At 40.7% G+C, this 20463-nt stretch overlaps 1 protein-coding gene across 9 annotated transcripts in view; it reads right to left on the reverse strand.

The window, feature by feature from the left end:
* OSBPL5 (oxysterol binding protein like 5) overlaps positions 1-20463 on the reverse strand; it is a 141614-nt gene that overhangs the window by 25285 nt on the left and 95866 nt on the right. For all 9 annotated transcript variants that reach the window (XM_031055062.2, XM_031055064.2, XM_034062594.1 and 6 more), the window contains 3 exons: positions 19031-19234; positions 13653-13737; positions 3661-3832 (listed from right to left, as the gene is read on the reverse strand). In XM_031055062.2, the coding sequence (XP_030910922.2) occupies positions 3661-3832; positions 13653-13737; positions 19031-19234 (461 nt within the window). The remainder of the gene's footprint in view (positions 1-3660; positions 3833-13652; positions 13738-19030; positions 19235-20463) is intronic.

Consider the following 20463-nt stretch of genomic DNA (forward strand, 5'->3'; position numbering starts at 1 on the left):
CACTGAAATAAGCTCACGAGTTTTAACACACCAAGCAAGCCACACTGTGACAGTCACAGCTCAGTTTCTGGAGAAACTGTTTCTAGAGTTCTTCTGAAAGTGTTGTCTACAGCTTGCTGTGGCTTTTGAAAATCTTTCTTTTAACTCAATTTGTGCAGATATATGCATATATATGCATAAATGTCTATGTGTATGCATATATAAACTACAAGATTATTTTTAATTTAGAGTTTTACTGCAAGATAGAACTAAGATCATAAATCAGACCATTAATGACCACTGTACTCTAGCACTAATAATTTGCTACCAGATGTTATGTGTCTTCATTGTTCTAGTGCCAGGATGCTACTTTTTAGCGACCAGCAAGTACAATGACTGATAACCAAATATACTGGAAGCACAGATGATAATACATGCATGAAATTAATACAATAAAGGAGAAAAAAGGTGAGGAGACAGCTATTTAGAGAGATCATCCCATGATTCCTCAGCACAGATACTTCCTGGATGGTAGGCCCAGGAAGTTACTAGTTGCTGATCATTTAAATAGCTAATTTATGTCTTAATTTTTCAGTGATCAGCTAAATATGAGTGTTTGTGATTTCTATGCTCCCTGACCTAGTGACAGTTTTCTCCAAGGGGTAAAAATGCTTGAAAGAACAGTTCATTACAAAGCTTATGGTTCATAGCTGAGAAGTAGCACTTGTTTCTGTTTCACATTTGTAAGAAAAGCAAGTGTTATTCAGTGGCAAGTGTTATTCAGTGTCACCTCCCTCACCTTTGGGCAATATCTGAGGTTTCAGTGAAGCAAATGGCTCTTTCTTAGTTTCTTCTGCTCCCCCCATTATTTTGTAAGGATCTCAGATTTAGTTCAAGAGGGAATTAAATTAACATGAAAACCTGCTCAACTGTGCACTGAGCACTCACCAGCCACAAACAAAGCAAGGCTTAACACACCCAGAGCCAAGGTGCCACTCTAGGAACCAAAAGGAAAACAGATGCTCCTCATTCTGAGGAACAAATCTGAGATGTTGAAGTGAAGCCAGGCTCTTAAAATCCTCCAAACAGGATCATCACTGAATAAGTATGATATGCTAACAACAAAAGCCACACCGTGAGCTTGAACTAAAATCAATGTAAATACCTCCTGGGGGCTTCCAATGGGCTTTGGACCAGGCTTTAAAAGCCGGGATGGAATGACTATGCTAAAAGTCAGCACTGGATTTCCACTATGAACATGAATAACTTGGCATTTTTCATGGCTAATTTACTGTTTCAGCACATTGGAGCTGTCTTATACCAGTGCTTTATTCTCTAGCGGCATTCCTGGAAACTTCAGTGAGTGGCCAGGACTTCTTTGGCCTTGATACGGCTCATCTGCACAGAGCAAACAAATCAATTTGTCTCTTGTCAAACAAGTTACAGCAAGGTTTCTGGTGTTGCTGGAGAAAGATATGCAAGCCACAAGAAATACGATTTCATATTAAAGAGTGCTTGGTGTCCTAATGGCTTCTTGTCTAAAATCACAGATTTACACAGTACCTTAGTTTTTGACTAAGTTCCCTCCCTCTCATTTTATATGCTACTAAAGACATGGATTTTAAAATCACTGTATAATCTTGACTTCTTTCCCAGCAGGAAAGGAGCAAAACAGCCAGCAGAAAATGCAACTTTGGCTCAATGGAAGATTTGACTTTGCCAACTCCCTTGGGTTTTGTTCTCCCTATAATACGCATCATCTCCCTTTTTCTTTTCTTGACAGAGTAGTTTGGCTAATTTGAAGATAGAGTTAAATGTAATTAACTGGCCCTTAACAACAGCATGCCAATTTAATTGGTAAGATTCCCTGTAGGGAAGGCATTTAATTAGAATTATTGAATCCCTATGAGAAAGCCACTGTGAGTGACAATGCAAATATGCCTAGCTCAGCATTTGTACAGTTTTGGGTTTGCATTTTCCCTTGTTTAAATATTATTTATTTGATCAGGATGACAGCAAGTTGTCCCCCTATCCCACAGCCATCAACCTCCCCTGGTCTTTAAGCACTGGGGAAAGTCTGGGTACACATTAAAACCAGTGCTAGGACACAGAAAGGAAAGTGTATCGTCCAGACAACCAGATGCTGAACACCCAGCTTGAACCAGACTCAGCTAAAATCTGAGCCTGTCAGAAAAATCTGGCTTCAATTGTGGGTATTCTATCCTCCTGAAAACTCTGCCACGCGTGCTCCTGTTGAGCCCCATAATTCAAGAGGGCTTTAATGTTGAACAACTAAGAGGTGAAAAAGAGGCATTGTTCAAGTGTCATTTACACATCATATCTTGAATAAACACTTTAACACTGTTTTAACTCTGTCTTCTGCACTTCCTTACAGTAGCCATGGGTCTGCCTGAATGTTCTCAGTGCCACGGGCTCCATTTTAATTTTAGTATTGGACTTCTGTACACACATCAATTATCTGAAAAACAAGTCCACTGCATTCCTAGATTCAGTATCACAGCGAGCACAGTAGTAGGGCCCATGCCCTGGTAGCACATCAGATTTCTGTCTCTTCTCCCATTGCTCTTCATTAAAGCTCTTCAATCTGTAGCTAGAAAACCAAACAGCAGGAATGGAAAACACATGCTGGGAATACCAGAGCCTGTGAGATCAAAGGGCAGACCAAAATGCTGCCATCACTTTGGTCCCATGTTACCAGAGAGACCTCAACACTCTGAAGAGGACTCAGATCACTGCTGTTGAACAGAGCCTAAGAAAATCACTTGAAGGTGAAGTCCCTCTGTGCAAGGGATCATCTTTGCAGACTGCAAGAATTCCTGCCCTAAAAACTGTGTAAGCAATGATACACTGCTGTGAGTTCTAAGAGTCAAATTCCCATGAGCAGAGCTACGAATAGATACATCTCCCAGTTCCCACTCCAAGGCCAAGTGTACCAGGGGATTTTTTAAGTTGCCTATTTAGCTATAAGAAACACGTAAGGCCTGGTTTTTTTTTTAATGCTTACAGAGCTTTGATGAGAGTTTGTCCAAAATGCTGCAGTAATGCTAGGAATATGAATACAAAGAAGGCTGCGGGGGCTTTTCCCCCTCATGTTAAACTTTATCTGATGCATCAAGGAAGAAATTTGGAACCATTCAAAATTCCTGTAGAAAGAGAAAGTAATTATAAAACTAAGGATGCAGTGTGTGCACTCTGCTGGCCATCACACAGTATGATTAGAAAAGAGAGAGCATTATTGAAAAAATAGATCAGATTCACAGCCGTATGTGCTAGCCAACAGACAGACATTGCTAGTGATTGTACCTTTATAACTACAGGTCTATTCTAGTAGTTAGATTCTCCAGTCTTTACTTAGGCAAGCCATTTTTCACTCCAGCATTACCAGACAGCATTTTGTCCCAAGCAGGGGACAGAATAAAATTGCTTATACACACAAGAACACACCTGAGGCTCCTTCCAGTTTGTGTGCTTGAGCATTAAGTGACAACAAAACTCATGACCAAACACATATATTAGTATTGGATGCAGGAGATGAACATACTGCTTTTTTAAACAAGTTGCCGTAGTGGACTCTGGCAGGACAATACTGAAGTTAAAAGAATCCCCAAGTGTGAGCCATGCAAAACCTCTCTGCATTAAGAAGTGATAGCCCCAACTTACTGGAAGAACTCCTGGTCTGAGATAGTGCTTGTGTGCAAGAGGTGGTTGAGCCCCGCATGGGCAGAATCACTCGAGCAGTTCATTTCTCCGTCCTTTCCCTGCTTGGAGGCACTGAGCCGGAAGAGGCTGGAGCAACGCAGGGCAAGTTCCAAAGCATCCAACCAGCATCTGCCTGTGAAAATAGAAGGAAATATTTAAGCACAGGAGAGTAAATAGGACAATTCATACACTGTTTCTCAAAAGCTTCTTGCCTGGGAGAAAAGCTCACTGTAATACAGGAAGTCACTGTGTACAATAACCTGTTTTTCATATATATAATCCCTAAGTTATCTTGCCAGCAATTGTGCAGTTTACACCAAATGGTGTGGTTTACACTTGTGGCTGCACAAGTGACACATCTGTACTGATAATACAGTGGGATGCTCACCCCAAATTCCCCTTCCCCAATAGCATCTCTTCTGTTCTTTCACAGCCCTTTTTGCCTCTTTCTGATTTTGACAGAGATGCAGGAAATGTGTACAGGTATGGTTTGAAACCACCTAGCAGGTCATGTCTGCAAGTAATGCTTCCCAGAAACAGATTCAGCTTTTGGCATCACTGTCACACACACAATCCAATGTCAGAGAGATACCCAGGCACTGCGCTGCACAGGAGAGGACCTTGCTTGGTATGGAATTACTGAACTACAAGCCCCCTTGGGGGTGCCACACAGGGTGTAGTGCTGCAGTAACAATCACTGAACAAGAACCACGATGATCAGTACTTGCCAGAGTGATTAATACTAGAGGGAGCTGCTTGTCAGGCTGTTTACTTTTCCCTTTTCTCTGCATTTGTCTTGTTTTTCTTCCCTCCTTCTCCCTGCCCAATGCATTAGATAATCTGTATGGAGCATCAATTTTTCTTATTTTGTCACAAAAATTCATTACCTGGAGGGTCTCCTTTGCAAACACCAGAAATTATAAATGGAGACAAGACAAACTGTAGTTCTGTGCACAGCCTCACTGGATTTTCTTTAGGCCTGCACAGGTCTCAGAGGCAGGCAGCAAATGAAAAAGCACAGGAATCCAAACTGACCCTTGGCTCCTTTAAAAATGACCCATACATGACGAAAAAGCTGAGTGTCAGTGTGAAAGCATATCTACCACAGTGCTGGAGTCCCTGTATTCTTGGAAGCACTTGAGAATAGCCTGCTTCTGTAGTGCAGTCATTAATGAGGGCAGGACACTTGTAAACTGGCTGAACATTCAAGAATTGATGTACCATGGGAGTTACCCTCGAATTTCAAGCACATAAAACAGAGCTTTTCATTACACTGCTCAGAATATATTTTGCAATAATTAGAAGTGTGCTTGAGAAGCAGCGAAGAAAACAAAAGGATTTTGCTCTACAAAAGTGCTACAAACAGGATTTCCCTGGACCACACTCATTCCTAGGTCCCGTTTGAGAAATGCTTCCATTACATTCAATTCTATCACACACTTAGCATCAAGCATATGCATAGATCTCATGAATTCCCATCAACATCGATATGAACAAAATTTGGGTCTGTAAGAAGATCAATGAGAGTTTAAAAAAATCCAGATCATAGGTATATAAAGAAATTATTATAAATGTGAGTAGCTTTCAGTGAATGCTTTGATACAAAGCTACAACAGTAAAAGATCTGAAGAACTGCACTTGAACACTGAGCCACAAACACCACAGAGCCCAGTCATTTATTCCCATTTCATCCCATAAATTCCTTCAGCGTCAGCTTATGATTTAATAACAAAATCACAAACAATGGTTAATGAAAGACTAGGAAGTTTGAAGGCTTTTGGAACTGATTTCACACTATTTTGTGTTTTAAAAATATCCTTGCATTAAGGCTTTACACAGAGATATTTATTCCCTTCTCACCATGTGTAGGATTTGCATGGATAACTCATTAGAGTTAATGGGTGCACTGAGCACAAATCCACTTCCTCCTCCATATCCCCTCCCTCCCAAACCCACCAAGATGAAAACCTGTTTCAGGCTGTTCTGTACATGGGAGCAGACTTCTGCTTAGGCTCACGTCCTTTGAATTTCCCCTCTCTTTACCTTTGCTTTTCTTTCCCCATTCTGCAGGGAGGACTGCAAGATTTAACATTTGGAAATGCTTCATATGTCATTTTATATTCAATGGGCTTATGAAATCAGGTGCTTTGATAGCTAGCTTGATTTGTATCAGCATGAGCACCCTGGAGCAGTAACAGAGGTCAGCTCCTCAGTGCCCTGCAGCACTCACATACAGACATTATTTTATGACAGTTACAACGCACTGGCTACGGTTACCCTTTCTAACAAGGGCAGAAAGGGTGAACCCAAAGTCTCCTCAGCCATCCCCCTCACTGTGCTCTGCAGCCTATGCCTCGCTGGGGCTGCAGGCAGAGCAGGCCATGCTGGCCACTATACCACAGGCTGCAATCTTAATCCCCCATATTCCCTGCCACGTGTATTCACTGGTTCTAACACGAGCTTACAGGCTTGGTCAGAACTTTGGGGTCCGCATTACCAGAGGAAATTTCTAAATGACATATCTAGGTTTTTCATCACCTAATTCCCTGGAAGGGTTATGAGTAAATTGAGTATTATTTGAAACCTCAATCACAGAGCATAAACAGTTAATAAAAAAATAAATATGCGTTTTAATATTCCAAGGCAGAGACATAAAGATTTAGAGAAACTCTCTGTGCACTAGCAGGCAGCATTACTTGTCCCCCACAGAACATAGAAATGGCACCACTGTATGCTCTTGTTTTAATTTCGAACAGAAGTTGAACTCAAGGGATGCACAGCATCCCCAAGCTAAGAAATGAGCCTTCAGCCATCAGGTGGCGCTGGGAATCCAAACAAATATATGCCACAAAATCAGACATGAAATACGGGATTTCCTCTGCAAATGGAAAGGTTACATTCTCTGCAAGTCAACAGTGTGTTAATTGCAGCATAGCACTGTAAATTATACCTTCTTAATTTTAGGGATTGCACACAGGTTAACCTGGTTTTTTGCTAAAGGCCTACATGAAATGTTTTTATATTTGAATGATCTCGCTATTGAGTCATATTCTTCTTTATTATGAAAATTAGACAAAAATGCTAGCCTTTGGATTACTGAATTACTTACCTGACAAGTCTACTCACTTCCGCAGGAACTGAAGAAGAGGAAAAAAGTATGTGGTCATGTAATTAAAGGCTGTTGTCTATAGTCACGGTAGTCTGCATGAAGGTTTCTTGGTTACCTAAATTCTCACATTTTCTAATTTTGAGTGGTTGACTCAAGTCAGGTTTTTTTTATATGCCAGGTAACTGGATCAGAGAAGGATGCAAAATGCGGGTTCCTTCAGAGAGGAATGGCAGCCCAATATGATGCATATACACAAAGCAAAAAAGAGCTGTGAAGGAGGTACAATGGTATTCTTTTAGAAGATTTGAGGTGTTTAAAGCTGCAATGTAAAACACTGCAACCTATCAGTTACAATTTCCCACAAATTGTGGATTAAAACAAACTTAAATTCTGAAGGAAAACCCAAGAGCATTTTGTCAGCCTGTGGCAGAATCTCCCCATAGGCTTTTAAGCTTTTATACCAAACGATGTATTACTCTCTCCACTGCAGTGACTACTTTTGGACAATTTCTGCAGAGATCATGTTGTCTCAAAAACACCTGCATTACCTTCTTCTGCCTGGGAGCTGTGAACTAAATACTCCCTTTCAGACATTATTTCTGACCTTGACTCCTTCTTCATTGTATTTTGTCACTGAATCTAAAGTGACAGGCTGCAGAGTAAGCTCTGGCTCTTACCTAAGCTACAGAGGAAAAGGGAGAGAGTAAAATAGTTCATCTATGCATAATGCTCTCACATATCTCACAAGCCACACAGAACAGTTTACAAAACTCTGCAACAGAAATCTTTCATCCAAGCTAACAGAGTTCTCAGTGAGGAGAATAATGAGGAGAAATGACACCCTACCCAGAGAAGATGCCCAGCTCTGATGCCTAAAGTCAAGTGCAGCTGCATCACTCACACTGGTGGCTGGCACAAGGAGGACATTTCACATCACCCATCTTTTGGTACCTGAATTGGTACCTGTGTGGCTTGTCCAGCCACGTTTGGCTCCCTCCAGCAACAATGGGGATAGAATGACTCTTTGACAAGGCTGTTCCTAAAGTGCCAAAAGTGGATGTCTTACCAGAGTGCCAGCACTAGCTTGGGTTCCAGCCTCTCTCCATGCACTGATCATTGGTTTCAATATTCATTCCCTACATCACTTTAGCAGATGTTGATCACAGATGTTCTGGGGAAGTGGGATGTCAGAGGGATGCATCTACACACCAACCAGTGGTGCTCAGTGCAAAAAATCCCAAACCAAACAGAGGTCTCTCCACTGCATAGGCCTGCAACCCTTCGTTGTATGTGTTTACAGCAAAATGACACAGTCATCAGTGAGAATTTGCAAAAGGAAACTCTTTGAAAAATCAAACATAGCTGGGTTTGTAAGATCCTTTCCTCTTGAAAAGTTTGAGAAGAAAAGCTAACAAAGGATGTTGGTTGCCTTGACTTCAGAAAAACAAATCCTAATGTTCATCCCACATATGTTTTGAAACCTTCCACATGCTTTCTCCAGTCTTTCTGGCTCAGCAGGCTGGAAAAGCACCTTGTGCTCCTTTGAGGTGACTCCTGCAATACAGCTGCGCAAGTGGGAATCACTGCGGTTGCTTGCAGAACACTTCCCAGGTTTGCAGGGCACTGCTGGCACCATGGGGACATCTGGAAGCTGCAAGGCTGGATAGGAGCAGGCATATGCTCAAACCAGCTTTTATTTTTCACAGACAAAAGGAACTACTAAAATCAGGACAAAAATCATTTCTTCTCCCCCTTGCAGAAGGGAAACCACAAAACAACCTTAGGTTGCTTTATGCTGCTAACCTAGGCTCAGTTCAAGGGATAACTAGAGTATGTCCTAGTCTTCAAACAGATCTAAAATTACCACAATATCCCACAGAAAAAAAACCCAGCAAAGCAGGGAGTATTGAAGCCACTAAGCTATTCCACTCTGAAATTCTTTACGGTCACCATTATTCACCTAGAACACCACATAATTTGATGTAACAAGTCTATCTGCCACATTTTGCAACAGCTGATCACAGAGGAGCCAGCCAATGCTCTCTCAGCAATCACCAATAACAAACACCTGCTCGAGATGGAATCACGCTGTTGCACACCGAAATCTCAATCTGGAACTATACTTTTTTTTCCACTGCATTCCTGTAGACACAGAATGGCTGGGATGAATGTCTTGCCAATTAAGACTTCAAAAGCCTCACATCTCGTAACCATACATCCCTCCAGAGAGGCATCACTAAGGGAATATTAATCTTCTTGAGTTATTTAAGTCACCCAGTTTTTGGCCTCATGCCTCACACTTAGCAAGATAGATGCTTTTAAAAATCAACCTGAAGTAGACTGTCACCTGGAAAGGATGAATTCTTGCTCAAGTGCACACAAATCATGAGTGACGAGGAAGAGCCTGATTTGGTTCAGTCAGTGAAATTAAGGTCATAGTATCGAGCTGACTGCTTCTTTTGCTGTACCACTTGGGTGCCTGTTTGCATGATTTCTTGCACTTTGGCTGTCAGGATGCAAGGATGCAATATCTAAATTAGCTGCAGGTACAATTTATGCACCAAGCTAAATTAAGTCTGGTTTCAAATGCCTGGATTTTAAACTGCTGTGAAAGGTCTAAGGAATATGAAGGGCACACAAAGCTAAGAAGGTAACTTTTTTTCCAGCACTGCCAAGAGCCAGTGATATATTTCATTGTGAACTTGGTTTCAAATTGCAATCTTTCTCCTGGTTCACTGCTTCTGTGTGTATTTCAACAATCTAATTTCCTCCTTAGATCAAAGCATCAATTCTGGGGAAGGGCCAGATGCCTAGCAAAGAAACAACACTATAAGCCAGACCATCAGGATTTCCACACAATTCCATCCACATTAAGCAATGGAGACTAAAAACATGTCTGAAGGAGAGGATAGACATAAGGAACAAAATTCAAGCGTAGCTTACAATTCCATTGCTAAGCCTTTAACCCTTGTAATCTGCCACTTTGAATTCCCTTAGTAATCTCTTTGGTGGCACGGTGGAGGAGATCTGCACTATGAGATTTAAGCAGGCAACTCAAAATGCTTAGGAGGTCTGGGGCACTGGTTTGGAAATACCAGAGGCAGGCCCAGAAAGGTCTGGGCAAGGAACCTGGGACAAGTTTAAACTACTAATTCTAAGCCACTCATCAGCATGAATATGAAACACATATGCAGTCACTGGTTTGGAAAAAGCAATTTACTTTTCTGAAACTGGTAAGAAAGAAAGACCTTCTGTTTGTACAGGTTGAACTCCATAGGCTGACATGACCTTCCAGCTGTCTCTGAAACATCACACAGCAGACTGTTGCTGTGGTCTGTGCATGTGAGACCTGCTGTAGCTTGGCAGTGGTTCTGCAGGCTGTCCAGAAGTCAAGGGCCTTAAATCCTACCAACAGTCTGTCACAGATGGTACAGCAGAGGGGAAAAAAGGGATTCTGAAGTGCTGAGAGAAAAAGTAGGCCATGTAGCTGCTGATCATGATATAGTTGCCTGGATAGCAGAACTGTACATCTAACATATGCTGCAACTCAGTATTCTCCAGCAAGTCAGAGGCCTCCATGAATTACTGTTAAATTTGCCAAATGCTTCATGGTTCATTTTCCACTACTAGCATGGGAGACTGCGTTTAGAAGAACATGGTCAGGGCACCTCCTCAAAGATGCTGCAGACTCACACAATATTGCATCTACAGAGGAGATGGGAAAATACTACAAATATATGCTAACATTATGCAAGGGAACAGACTCCACCTGCCCCAGTTGTGTTAGATAGCTTAATTCATTTTACCATCTTTCTTGACCGTAACTGCATTCTCTGTGCTTGGCCAGTGCATTAAAGAAATGAAACAATCTCAGCTACACCCTTTTGGAGATGCCTCTTTATAGAAGGTAAAGCTATGTAACAGTCTACAACCATTCCAGTAGTGTCTTATGGGTTTAAAATCAACTTGCATTAATTGCAAAGTACAAGCTTTAATTTGCTGCAGTTTATATAGATTTCTTTAAATGTAAGAATTTCTACTCCTTGTGTCCTCGTCTGCATATTTTTTACACCATCTACTGATGTTAATACCATTTCCAAGTCACTCATCTCAGGGTGTGACACCCATGTGTTTAGCCATTTGTCAGCAGGTCTACACTGCTCAATGGAGCTGATACCCCCAAACTGCCCCCATGAAGGCTAACTAACAAAAGAAAGGAGCATACCATAGTCATGATGCCAGGGCTGCTCTTGTGTTTGTGAGGGAGGCTAGCTTCAGTGTACAAGCTCTTCTTCCCCCTTATCTGTGGATTCACATCTTTTCCTTCCTGCACAAGGTACAGCCACTTCTCACTGTCCTCAACTGTGAAGTCAAATACTCTCATACAGCTGAACATTACACCATTTCTCATGCCAGTGCTTCTGGTGCAGTACTACATTATTTCTTTTGTGAAGTCCATTGCTAAAGGGACATATCACAATGTTTCACATCAGCTGTCATGGTCACATCCTCAGACTTCTCAGGATCTAGCAGACATAATGTGGGTGCTCCAAACCTGTGTAGGTGGCTCTAGGGCATTGCTAGTGCTGTTCAAGAGCGTGTATTATTTCATCCTTAACCAAAGGCCCTAGTTATTTTCTATGTACATTTTTACAACATTTGATTGAGAGGTATCTCAGTTTCTCCTTCTTCCCTTGATCACATTAGCTTTCCATCTAACCTTATGACCCTACTGTGGAGAAGCAGAAAATTCAAGGAAAATTGTGCTAAATCTTAAAGAAACACTTCTTTGATATGCGTGACCTCTGCATACCTCCCAAGGATCATGGCTAATGTCTTGGCTTTAAAAATACGTTCCAGTAACTCACTATTTCAAGCTCCTATGATACTTCACTGGGCAGAAAGCTTCCCACAGACATTTAAATATGGAAAATTCATATGTGCCAAGTATGGTTCATTTTGTGCTTTTTCAGTATGTGGTCTATGATCCATGCAGAGAGATCACAGCTAGAAAAGTTTTACCTCTGATGATCTCCTGGGAGATACTGTGAGCTTGGGAGCCTTTATGTGTATGATTAGTTAGAACAAATCTAAAGCTATTCTATACCACATAACTGGCCTATGGCAATTATCATAGAAAGAGAGAGTAGAGGTTCAGCCACAGGTCTCTTTGTCAGGCTGGCTTTAAGATTTAATCATTAGGTTTCCACCAGAATGAAAGTTTTCATTTAGAAGGTAGCTGGAATGCCAGGGAAAAAAAAGTTCTTTGTGAGACAGCAATGCATCTTGAACACATACAGTGACCACATTGGTCCCTTTGCACATTTTCTAATTAATTTAATGGAAAGACAAGTTACATGGATCTCTAAGGAAATAACAATTTATTAATCTGGATTGGCAGACAGTTGTTGAAGTTATCTGGTTGCCTGAGAACTCTGTGGGACTGCTTTTATGTCTGTTCTGTGGGCTGTCTGTATAACCAAGGTTTGAAATGCGTAGAATTTAGCAGCTCTACCCAGGCAGCACCCCTTTTCTTTTCCCTCATAAAGACTATTGTGTCCATCTATACCTTTCTAGACAGGTGATATTTGGAGCTGTGTTGGAATCCTGTATTCCTTTACACACATAAGTTGTACTCTTCCATAAGCTACAAAAGCATAGAATCATACAATCAACTAGACTGGAAAAAACCTTTAAGATCATTCAAAGAAAGAGATGTACTTCTATGGCTCTATACAAGTCCCATTTCTTTCTATATAATTTCCTTATTTTAGCATCTGCAAGCAGCTTTCAGTGTTGAGGTGATATCCCTCTTTGCACAGCCGTAGGAAGAACAGCATGCTAAGCCCATAATGAAAGGTTTCCTCCTATTCTGTGTCATGTCAAAAGATGCATTTGGCATTGTGCCCTTTCCAGCCTTTAGGAATATGTAAAACTTAATCACCAGACCAGAATGACACTGATTTCAAAGTTCTCTGTGCTCCATGAAAAATCCTTGTGCCCTTAGGGTTACTCCAGATGCTAGCCAAAGGAGTTCATGGCATGAGCTACCTGAGCACCCATGATGGGGTAGGTGAAAAATATCCATAAAACGAACAGCCTGGGATAATTTGCTATGGGAAAAAACCCAACCCAAACCAAACAAATTACAATAGTCTGAAGGTCAAATGGAATGAAAACATGTTTTTAATCTTATCTACTTATAAATCACTGATCTTTTAGGTCCACTAAAGCCATTTATAGAGATTTTCACATAGCAAGCTGGCATGCCTGTTACATATTGACCTAAATGTACCTTTCACAATTCTGTGAATTCCAAGAATGGTATTTTACACGTGGAGTCACCAGCATCTAGGCCTGTTATACTGTAAACCATGGTACAGCAAGTATACAAGAAAATTCTGGTGGCTGAGAGACTTCTATCAACAGCTCTGCAATATTACTATGTCATTTTCCTCCAACAGATCCCTGCCTAGTGTAAGACATAGGCAGATAACCCACTAAAGTCTCTGCTTTTCTGAGGAAACAGTTGAGCCCCCCTCTCATCCCAGTTTTGGGATTACCTCCTTTCATCTTTTAGCATATACTGACATGGTGTTTTATCCCAGCTACAAGCCTAGGTCCTTCTTCCATACACATGGCCAGAAAGATTGAAGCTCAGTGAGGAACATGAAATGCACCTGTATTCTGCTGACCAATTCTGACCACTGCTAACAAATATCATCTCAAGAAGGGTGAGACACCATTTTTTCCTTTACATACCTTTTTTTTTTTAATAAACCTATTTTCTTAACTAGCACAGAAGGTGCAATCTGGGGAAAGCAAACGAAGACAAAAAACTTACCATCTGATTCAGAGGCTGCTCTGAAAATCAAGTAGCTGCTGGGAAGAGGCTGAGTGATTGAACCAACATTTTCTCCCTTTGGGCCCTGGAAATGCACACAGACAAAAAGATGTAAGGCACAGAAGATGTAATGGACTATTCAACGTCTTTCTACCCTTCCTGGGCAGAGTATGTATGTGTGTGACAGGGAAGAAGGAAGGAGCAGATGGAGTAATTTGGAGAGACTCATTAACAATCACAATATTGCTGCTGTAGCTCCAAAAAACAGTAATGAGCTCTGGTGTAAATGGAGCTTGGTCTAACCTATTACAGCCCAAAACCTACTCTATTTATTCAGATCCTCAGGAATGAATCTCATTCCTGACAAAAACAGTTAAATATTTGCTATTAGCCATCTTTGTGCAACACCAGAATGGACTGTTCCATGCGGTGCTTGTCAAGTCTGTCTGCAGCCTGACAAAATAGCAATGAAACACCTTTTATGTGTCACCATAAAAGTGGAGAGAGCCCACACCTTGAGCTGTGACTGCCTCTAACAGCAAGGCAATGGCAGCTTTTCTGGAAGGAAACAAAGGGGAAACTCCATCCTGCAAACCTGTCTGTGGGAAAGGAAGAGACAGAGAGAAATAACTGGTTGAGGACTAGAGGTCTTCCAGCATGGACACGTGCTGCTGGGTTGCAGATTTTCACCTCTGCATCCAGACCTTTTGAGAACCGTTATGCTGTGGGGCCTGGGATGACAGCTACTTCAGGCTTCAACAAATGCAGGCTTTGCTTGCTTGTTTTGCCCTAGTTATGGGCTGTGGTAAAAAAGATCATAGTATCTTTTAAACACCCTGCCACAATCGGCATGTATCTGAGATACAGATACTCATGTATCTGTGTGCACTCCACACAGATGCAGTACTGAGAAGACAGCAGTCTCCAGTCTAGCTTCTTGTCTTCACATCTGCAGGGTTCTGCTGCTGCCAGGAAAAAAACTGGATCGTTGTTGCTCACTTCTTTTTCCTCCCCCTCTCTCATGAGAGAGGGGAAGGAAAATTAAAGACTGTTTAAAGGCTTAATAGTCAGGACTGGCAAAGTTGACATTTGATTAATAAACCAGAGCAGAGCAGCTTAAGACATTACTAGTGACATTAATGCGATCAGGCATCATTCCAGATGGCATTTTTCCTTTCAGTAGCTTGCAGCTGAGCAGGGTGTTTGAGAATTCTTGATAACACCATTACATTTGTTTTCAGTGTAGAGATTGATATTTCCTTTGCTGGAGGAAAAACCCCACAGCCAAATAGTAGAGATCCAGAGAACCATTATTCAAAAAATGGGGAGAAGGGAAGGAGAGGTAAGAAGGTTTTAACATATATCTAAGTATGTGGATGAACACAAGGAGCGACCAGGTCACTCTGTTAAGGAAACATATTCAGTAGTAAGGCATGCTCATACATGGAGGGGGCTGTTTCCCACAGAAAGAGGAGAAAAAGAATGACAAAAATTAAGTCAACATCTCCACAGAGTAAATGAGGTTCTGTATCTGCATTGCAGAGATAATGAAGATTTCTGTCTCACAGCCTTTGAGCATCATGCCTGTTGACCAGAGTCTAGGACCTGCCAGACAGTGACTATCTCACCAAAAGTGAATGCTATCCTCACTACACTAGGAGTCAGAGCTCAGCTGCAGCCTGAAGACAGTAGAACCAGGAAAGGATTGTCTTCAGATCATTCCTGGTTTCACATTTGATTTGAGACTCAAAAAGCATTATCAAACGGGCTGATTAGACTTTGAAGAATGGAGAGGACTCACTCTTTCAGATAGTATGACAAGATATCTAGTCTGCGAATATAAAACAAATCTTCAAAAACTGGAAATAATCCCTTTCATTAAGAGTACTGTGGGCTACTGTAAGGATGAAGATGACACTAGCTGTGTTGTATTATGGAGTAGAACAAACAACTGTAAAAGCAGCAGCACAAGCCCATTACTAGAACTTTTTCCTTTAAAGGAATGACTCAAAACTCTCAAAAATCAACACAATTCAAATCATATATATTTCCAGATTCAGCAGGTCTGACTCCAACTCATTTAGTGCTCTAAGTAAATGTCAGAACAAGCTGCAGTCAACAAAAGCCTTCTTATACCACACTGTTCAGCTAGATTCTGAGTAATATGCTTCTAAGATAACTCTAGACACCAAAAAACTTTATAGGAAATTCTATGGTGCGTATATTTAGCTTTCAACTATAAGTAATGGTCTTACATCTTACCTACCTACCATTTGAAAGGCACCACAAAATTCCATCCTGCTCTAACTGAAGTCAAATGCCTGCACATCAGATTTAATTGACTAACACAACTATCAAAGCCTAGGCCAGTGCCTGAACCAGACATTTGCTCCAGGACTGAACCCCACAGTTAGATCCAAATGTCTGCTGAGCAGCCAGGCCAACACATACAAAGATGCTCATTAATTTCCCTGAGTTAGCTACAAGTCCACTGATGTGAGTCAAGGCTGGACCATCAACTCTAGGCTGGAAAAGCCTTGAAAATTTCACAGGCTGTTTTAGCCAGAAGTGGAAGTTGTTTAGCCAGACCTTACTCGTGTTGTGATGGACAGTAACATAGGCTTTTTCTTAAGCACGGGCTAATCTATATTTCAGGAGAAATTGGTTTTCTTTGCACAGTTATACATAACCAATTTAGATCAGTCAATTTTGCTCCAGCTGCTTTAAAAGAAGGCCTTGAAATGAGATAAAACAGCATTTTTAGCAGTTTCAGCATTAAACTGTTGTCAGAGTGAAGACAGCTTCTTTGACATTAAGTGATTCAGAGGTGGATTTTTTCTTGATGTGCATTTCGGTGTTCACCTTGTGGCTGAAAGCATCTATCACACATAACAATCCAGGGTGAACTCAGGTTTCAAGAAATACCCTACTATGCAGCTCAAATGTGGCTTTCTAAGTTTGAGTTAACCCCACCTGGTAACTAAGTACCATGCAGCCACTTGCTTGCTTTCCCCTGCCCACTCCAGCCTCAGTGAGATGGGAAGGAGAATCAGAATAAGGTAAACCCATGGGCTGAGATAAGAACAGTTTAATAAATTAATAAATTTCAATATTTATTGGTAATTTATTGATAATCAGTATATATTGGTAATGATTATAGTAATAATAATGAGAATGTTGACAATGAAAAAGAGTGGGAGAGAGAGAGGAGTAAAACTCAAGATAAAAAGATAAGTGATGCACAGTACAATTCCTCACCACCCGCTGACTGATCCCCAGCCCAAACTGAGCAGTGATCTGCCTCTTCTGGGTAACTCCCCCCAGTTTATATACTGGGCATGATGTGCTGTGGTACATAAAGGAACAACCCTTTGGCTAGTTTGGGTCAGGTGTCCTGTCTCTGCTCTCTCCCAGCTTTTTGTGTCTCTCCACACTGGAAGAACTTAAAAGACTGAAAAGTCCTTGACCACAGTAAGTGCTACTGAGTAACAACTAAAACATAGGGGTGTTATCAGTGTTGTTGTCAGACTCAATCCAAAGCACAGCACTGTACCAGCTACTAAGAATACTAACTTTACCGTGCTGAAAGCATGACAGTGACTTAGAACATTACTTTGACTTTAAAATTCAAATGTCTGGGGACTTCCTCTAGTACACAAACATGTTAAGAGATACATTCCCTTCATATTTAACATACTAATTCCTATTTCTATCATATATTTTCTCAAGAGATACAAGAATTAGATATACATATGCATGCTCAAATACATACACCTCCTGATAAAAGCTTCTCTTCCTTTTGGATGATTCATATCAAGGGAAGGGCATTCTAGCACAACACTTCAGATCTGACACTGACGCTACTCTTCTGTACCTGACTGCACTTTTGATTCTACTTTTTCATTACCTCTCCTGACTGTGCTTTCTAGAAGAATTCAGCTCATCTGTCAAGTCACAAGGCATTTCTTTGTTGATGAACAGCAAATGAACGACCTTCTTGGTGCATGCTTTGAATTAAAAATCAGCAAAACTCTTAAAAGTGAATAAGAAGCAAGGTAGCAATGAACCCTTTGGGAGTTAAAGCAAAAGCAATGCATCTAGGCAATGATCAGAGCTGAACTACTGTCAGAAAATAAGCAGCTCTTACCCTTAGCTGTTGACGGTAATTTTAATTGTCTCCTCCTACTTTATTAAAAATTGCAAGACTTTTTCTAGTGATGGTATAGCTGTGTTTAGAACTGTTCAATTAACTGCACTGATGAGCATGAGTGGGCCTGCCCGATCTGCTCCCACAAGGCTTCCCCTCCATTTTGTTAGATCTTCTGATGCCAATGATAAATGCTTTCATCAGTCTCACATGAGTCTTCCCAAGCAGATTTACTCTACTGACCACCTTGCAGCAAGGCACTAGATTGCAATGTTCTGCTTACACTGGTGGTGTCTCCTGGAGAATTTATGCCTGTAATAACTCTGCTGAGTCACCGCCTTTAATGGGGACACGAGTTCAAGAACATTTTTGTCTTCAGGGTATCCAACAGATGTTGCTCTCAGTACCTCTCAGGAGGTACTGGAGTCTTCCTCTTTGCTCATAGCCATCATATTTTATTTTTAACTATTCTTAAAGGAAAGGAAATGCAGCTCTTTAAAATCTGCAGGGAGTTGTTTTAAGAAGTGTGAGAAAATATCAATCATTTATGTTACAGGGAGAACTAGAGGTTACTGAGGGAGTTACTGTGTGTAGAGGAAGAGACTGTCTCAGCCTGTAAGTAACAGAAGTCTGAAGAATAACTTGAAGTGAAAGGGATAAAATTTTGCTATTTCCATTTCAAAGAAGAGAAAATTAAAGTCAACTTATCCAAAGTCACACTTCTGTAGAACAGTCAAGGCTTGAGCAGACCACTGAGTTCCAAGTCCACTGCAAACAAACCCAAACCTCAGAGGCATTAGCAAAAAAGAAGTCAAACTAGTCTTCCAGTTTTGTGCAAAGTATTTGGTGCTTCGTGTGTCCTTGCTTTGGGGAAATCAGTTAACTGGGTATTTATTACCAACCTCTTTTTAAAGATGGATGCCATGCCTTGATAGCGCTTCTAGGTATTGATGTTTTTCCTGCACTAATATATTACCGCTTTCTTCATCTTATGCATGCCTCCATACACCAAGAACGACACATCTGCATAACTGATCACAATGCACCACATTCCTTTGATGTCATATCATGACCATGCTTTGGTGGCTTCAATCTTTTTATGCAGTCAATTCAGCACTATTAACAGCCAACTAAACTGTAAATTTAGGTAATATCAATGCTAGATTACTGAATGCTAGTTCAGGCACTTTGGTGACCAAGAAGAAGTTATTCAACTCATCAGGATTGTTACCTTTACAGCCCAGATTGATTGATCCAAAGGATGAAAAAGTTTAAAACAGAAGCCATCCTTTTTGGAGGGTCTCTCAATCAGCTCACAAGAATGGAGCAAGATTGTCCCAACCCACTGTCCAATCTTTGGTGTCTTATAAATCAGCAGCACTCCTGGTTTCAGAACACACCACAGCTTGGTCCAACTCTTCAGAGTCCCACGAATCTGGAGAGAAGCAGGGAGAGAACATAAATTTGCATTTATGTTGTTCCTTAAAAGAAAACCAACATTTATTCAGTATTTATACAGTATTTCCAGTATGTGTTTCTCCCAAGGCCACAATTTGATACACTTCTTTAGGAAAATACACTGCATTATCAGAATACTCTTAGGGATCTCACAGCAAAATCACAGACCTTGTAAATCTGGCTATCAGAATTTAGTCTTCATATTTTATTACTGGCTAAATGTTAACAGCTTGCTTAATTTTTAGGCAACCAGCACTGCTGGCCCATGTGAGAGTGATCTATTAATAATCATGGAGAACAGGCCAATTAGAACTTTGCATAGAAAAATGTTACAGTTAGCCTAACTCAACTTATAAGTAATTTTAATAGTGCTCTGCAGAACAGAGCTATTAACGGGTTTTGTCAAAGATCCCATTTTTAAAAGCACCTTCTCCGGTTGGTTTACTTCTGTGTCAAGCTCAATACATGCTCCCTCTTGTATAGAAGAAATTAAATCTGATAGCATATATTAAAAGATAACAGCTTTAAGATTGTGGAAGTTTCTCAGTAAGGTTAGATCATGCCTAAGGTCTTCTTGTCTTCAATCTATTGGCCAAACTTCAAGTCTTATGTCACTGTTCTTTTTTTTGTAGCCCAGCATTAGCTGCTGCTGAACTAGAAATGTCCAACCACAGCAAATATGCAACACTATTTTGTATTTTAAAGATCTCAGTATGTATCTATCATCGAAACTAAACACTATGGAAACATTTTGTTGCCAATCTAATTTCTCAAAGAAATCATATACCTCTCAATTTTATGACCTCTAATACTGATCATAGAACAAAATTGGAGGGTTTTCACACACTGGTCAAATGCAATTGTATTGTTTCATGGAATTCCCAAGTTACATTTTTATATTTTTTAGAGAGAGATGTGCTTAGCAAAGTTCGGAAATACAGTTTTGCCATTATAAAAGGGGCAATCAATTTACTATTAGTCAAGAAGACTAAATGGCCCCAAAAACTGAAAGGAGGTAACATCTCTCAATGTCAATCTAAATTTATTTTGCCACACATGAAGTTTCAGGACTTCAGTGAGAAGCTGTCACTAGTTGAGTCTTTGCACAAGGAGAAATGACAGTTGTCATCACGTCCAATATGTTTTATTCTGTGCTGTGACAACATAAAATCCAACTGTCAATAGAACAAGATGTATATGCCCATT

The sequence above is a fragment of the Melopsittacus undulatus genome, chromosome 4 (genome assembly GCF_012275295.1).
Source record: "Melopsittacus undulatus isolate bMelUnd1 chromosome 4, bMelUnd1.mat.Z, whole genome shotgun sequence".
NCBI lineage: Eukaryota > Metazoa > Chordata > Aves > Psittaciformes > Psittaculidae > Melopsittacus > Melopsittacus undulatus.